Below are 4720 nucleotides of genomic sequence, written 5' to 3' on the forward strand. Positions count from 1 at the left end.
CGGGGACATTTCCGGGGACAGATCACCAAAACCGGGGGAAACCGGGGACGTCTGGTCACCGTATCATACATGGGAGTAGAAAACTACTCCTGTAAAATTTGGGAAGTGCAGAGAATGGCTCAGAAGACGACAGGAGTGGTGTTAGCTTAATGTTTGACATCTTAGTAAAGCCCAAAAACCCTCATTTCCCTCCTGATTCTGCTCATCTGTCTGTCTAGATAACTAGATTTTCCTGCCTGAGTCTTTGCATGCTCTTTAATTTTTAATTGGATTAATCTGTGGATTCTTTTCTGGATTAATGGAGTCGTTTGGTCTATAAAAATGTCAGAAAATGGTAAAAAATGTGGATGAGTGCTTCCCAAAAGCCCAAAATGACGTCCTCAAATGTCTCATTTTGTCCACAACTGACTGATGTACAGTTTACTGTCACAGAGGAGCGAATAAACTAGACAATAATCACATTTAAGGAACTGCAGTCAGAGAAGTTTTCTCCTTTTCAGACTTTGCAGCTCTTATCTTAATCTTCTGATGTATGTGCAAGCATGTAAAGAGCTCCTGTAGATGTATCTGTTATTCCTGAGGTTGTCTTCTACGTTGTCAGGTGTCTGTTTACCTGTATTTCTGTCTCCTCTAACTTCCTCCTCCAGCGACTCAGCGTCACTCGCGTTCAACCAGCGCCCTGTCGTCTGCAGAGTGCTACTCAGGTGACCAGCGACGTCCTCTCAGGAAGCGGATCCGCTCAGTCAGCCAGATAACATCAAGACATATTTTGCAAGGGTTTCTGTAGCTGTATTTACATCCTTGTATTCTGTATTCATTTATCTGGCCGACTGAGTGACGCCTCTCCTTGCATGGCCGGAGAATGTGAAATAATCATCAGTCAAATGCAGAAGTTTTTATTTGGCAGCTTCGGTTTAAAGCTATTAAGAGTTTTGACATTTTCATTAAGCAATGCTGATTCACTCTTTTTGCACTTTCATGGTATGTTTTGTATTTATTTTTTGTTGCTGGTTGCGCAGATATGTTGCGTTGTTATTACCTAAATATGTTTTGCAGCTTCCTCTCGCTATTAGCTTTGAATTGGGTCTGGTTCAAGTTATGTTGCCTTTTCCTAAAATTAGGAGTTAGTTTGACACCTGAGTAATTGTCCAAATCTTATTTATTTAATGTGTTTTTGAATTACGCTGTATGATCTAACAAATTCCAACATAAACAGTGAAGTTAGTAAATCCGTCTTAGGCAACTGAACTGGTCCCCGAATCCACAAAGCAGGGGACCGGGACCCTCCTGGGTCTGGTTGTCTTTCATACATCTGATACTTATGCAGTGTGTACAAGGAGATTGTAGTCCCTTGTAATTGGCTGTTGCTCCTGACCCGCTAATGGTTGTTTGATCTTTTCTTCTTCAGACCGTCTGTCTCATCAGGCTCGGATCTCGGCGTCCGTCAACGCCATGAAAATCCTCAACACCGGCACCGACGTGGAGGCGGCCGTCGCTGACGCCCTGGTAAGAACGCGGAAAATACAGGTTTTATAGCCCTGATGCAAAGAACCCTATACACCTACTGTACCATCCCTTTATAAGACATGTCTTCTAGACACCTACTGTACCATCCCTTTATAAGACATGTCTTCTAACACCCTACTGGTACCCATCCCTTTATAAGACATGTCCTCTTCTAGGACACCTACTGTTACCATCACTCTATTTATTGACATGTCTTCTAGAACACTACTGTAAACCATCCCTTCATAAGACATTCCTAGATACACCTACTGTACCATCCCTTTATAAGACATCTTTCTAGACACTACTGTAACATCACTTCTAAGGGAACAGTCTTCTAGACACCTACTGTACCCATCACTTATAAGAACATTCTTCTTACACCCTACGTGCCATACACTTATAAGACAGGTCTTCTAACACCACTGTACCATCCTTTATAGAAATGTCTTTCTAGACACCTACTGTACCATCCCTTATAGAACATGTCTTCTAGACACCTACTGTACCATCACTTTATAAGACATGTCTTCTATACACCTACTGTACCATCACTTTATAAGACATGTCTTCTAGACACCTACTGTACCATCCCTTTATAAGACATGTCTTCTAGACACCTACTGTACCATCCCTTTATAAGACATGTCTTCTATACACCTACTGTACCATCCCTTTATAAGACATGTCTTCTAGACACCTACCATGTCCTCAACTTAGCATAAATAATAAGTAAAGTATAATAACAAAAAGTTGATTTAAGTAGAAAATTGACATCTGTACAACTAAGTTCCTCCTTAGAGAATCTTGCAAAAGCACCACATTGCACAGGATTGCATAGACCACAAAACAAGACTTTTTAATCAATTATTTAATCCGGAAATACCAACATTTCTGGGTCTCTCTGGTCGACGCGGCAGCCATCGTTGCTTGCTGTAAGATAGCCCTCGTTTACAAATGAGCTCGCGTCCTCACTTTCAAGAGGAATGGGTAAGACGGAGAAATGAGATTCTGCCTAAATCTTGTATTAACCAGAGATGTGCGTAGAAGTTTCTAGAGAAAGTCCTTCAGTATGGGGGGAAAAAACATAATAAACGACTTCTCGACTAAGGAAATCTCAGTCAACTAAGACCAAAACGACCAAGTACAATTAGTCGGTTAACCGAGAAGGCGGGGGCATCCCCGTGACTTTTACATCCATGTGGAAAAACTTAAAATAAAAACATAAACAAGGTTTAAATGTAAATAAAGGCTGCAACTAATAATTATTTTTTATTGTTGACTAATGTGTTGATAAAGTTTTTGGATGAACGGATTAGTCGTTGGGTCTAAAAAAGTCGGAAAATGGTGAAAAATGTGGATCAGTGTTTCCCAAAAAGCCCAAGAAGACGTCCTCAAATGTCTCGTTTTGTCCCCAACTCAAAGATATTCAGTCTAACTGTCCCAGAGGAGAGAAGAAACTAGAAGATATCCACATTTAACAAGATGACATCACAGAAGTTTGACGTTTTTTATAATAAAAGTGACTCAAACCGATAATTCGAGTATCAAAATAGTTGTTTAATTTAATAGTTGACAGCTCTGTGCAGCTCTAATTCACTTATTCTTGTGTAAACACTTTAGTGAGTTAGTTGAGGATAAATGAATGATGTGTTGGTGTTAGAGTTTGTACACTCCTGCAGTAATTCCCTCTCTCCTCTTTGTAAATTCCAGCTCTTAGGAGACTCGAGGAGTAAGGTACACACACGGCATGTGTTGTCTGACAGTGTTGATTTCTGTCGCTTTGCATGCAGAATATGAGCATTAAACACAGACTTTTACATTCATAACATAGAAAAGAGAGCAGGTTAGGATGCAGGACTCTGTGACCCGGAGATATCAGCTGTTGCAGATTTCCAACCATTGATTTTTCTTTTTCTGTTTGATCACAACAACTGCTTGTTTTTTATTTAACCCTTGTGTTGTCTTCCTGTCGACGGTGCAACTGTCTGTTTCTCCGAAATTGCAAGATTTTTGGTCGTCTTTTTCAAAACTTTCGTTGCTTTTATCCTTGATGTTTTTGTCACTTTTTTCTGCGCCTTTTTAGTGTTTTTATGGGTTCTTTCCCCCCATGTTTTTGAAGCTTTTGCGCATATTTTTCACTTTTTTTTTTCAACGCTCTTTCATACATTTTTTTATCCACATTTAAAGAAAATAGTTTTTTTTTTTGAAGAGCGTTGAGGGGAACAATCAGTGTTATTTTTCTCAAAATTTGAAAGAAACCCACGTCTCTGATAAAGACTTTTTTTTTTTTTTTTTTTTTTTTTTAATGGATCAAATTTGTCCCGAGGACAATACAAGGGTTAAATAAAAAAAATAACCGTGAAGTGAGAGGTGAAGAAAGTCCAACCAGCATGAAATAACCTCGCCTGTCTTACATCATCATCATCATCATCATCATCATCAGAAACCTGCATGTCTGTCTATGTAGCTGCATGGTCCCGTAGATCTTCTCAGAGCAATAGATCTAGATCAATGTTTCCCAAACTTAGGGCCGGGACCCAAAATGGGTCGCGGGACCCGTTTTATTGGGTCGCCAATTGGCAGAGTAAAATGCATATCAAGCTTATGTGAATGAGCGTTGTTTTCTGCTACACTGGTCTGTTCTGCTCAGATGAAGTGGGGGGGGGGGGTTCCTCTCTCTCTCTCTCTCTCTCTCTCTCCTCTCTCTCTCTCTCTCTCTCTCTCTCTCTCTCTCTCTCTCATCCTAGGAGGGGATAAGAACATGAGTTGAGAAAGGGGTGAGACACAGAAAGGAGAATAGAGACCTTTTCTGTTTTGGTTACTTTTATAATGGAATAAGTAAGTGAGTAAGGTTTATTTGAATAGCACCTTTCACAGATAAAAAAAAGAAAAAAAAAAAAAAAAAAAAAAACAAACAAAAAACAAAAAAAAAAAAAAAAAAAAAAACAGACAAGTGCTTCCAGTAAAATGATACACACCACAACAGTTGCAATCATCAACGGCTACACTTATAAACACTGGAAACATAACAAAAACCATTAAAAAAAAAACCACGTATTCACACAACGTAGAAATGTAGGCAGTGTATGAAGCTGTATCAACTCAGAGATGTAGTAAGGAACTTGACCATGCAGGGCTCTAAACGTAAGATAAATAAATATACTACAAGATAAAATATACTACATCTACATTTAAATTCATGGTTTGTTCC

At 39.2% G+C, this 4720-nt stretch overlaps 1 protein-coding gene across 1 annotated transcript in view; it reads left to right on the forward strand.

Moving 5' to 3' along the window:
• The window catches only part of LOC116673800 (CLIP-associating protein 1), a gene marked incomplete in the record, with an annotated part of 89945 nt that overhangs the window by 62789 nt on the left and 22436 nt on the right, over positions 1–4720 (forward strand). Inside the window, 3 exon segments of the mRNA XM_032506069.1 lie at positions 648–704; positions 1409–1506; positions 3220–3243. Of these exon segments, the coding sequence (XP_032361960.1) occupies positions 648–704; positions 1409–1506; positions 3220–3243 (179 nt within the window).

Source organism: Etheostoma spectabile, chromosome 24 (genome assembly GCF_008692095.1).
Source record: "Etheostoma spectabile isolate EspeVRDwgs_2016 chromosome 24, UIUC_Espe_1.0, whole genome shotgun sequence".
Lineage (NCBI taxonomy): Eukaryota > Metazoa > Chordata > Actinopteri > Perciformes > Percidae > Etheostoma > Etheostoma spectabile.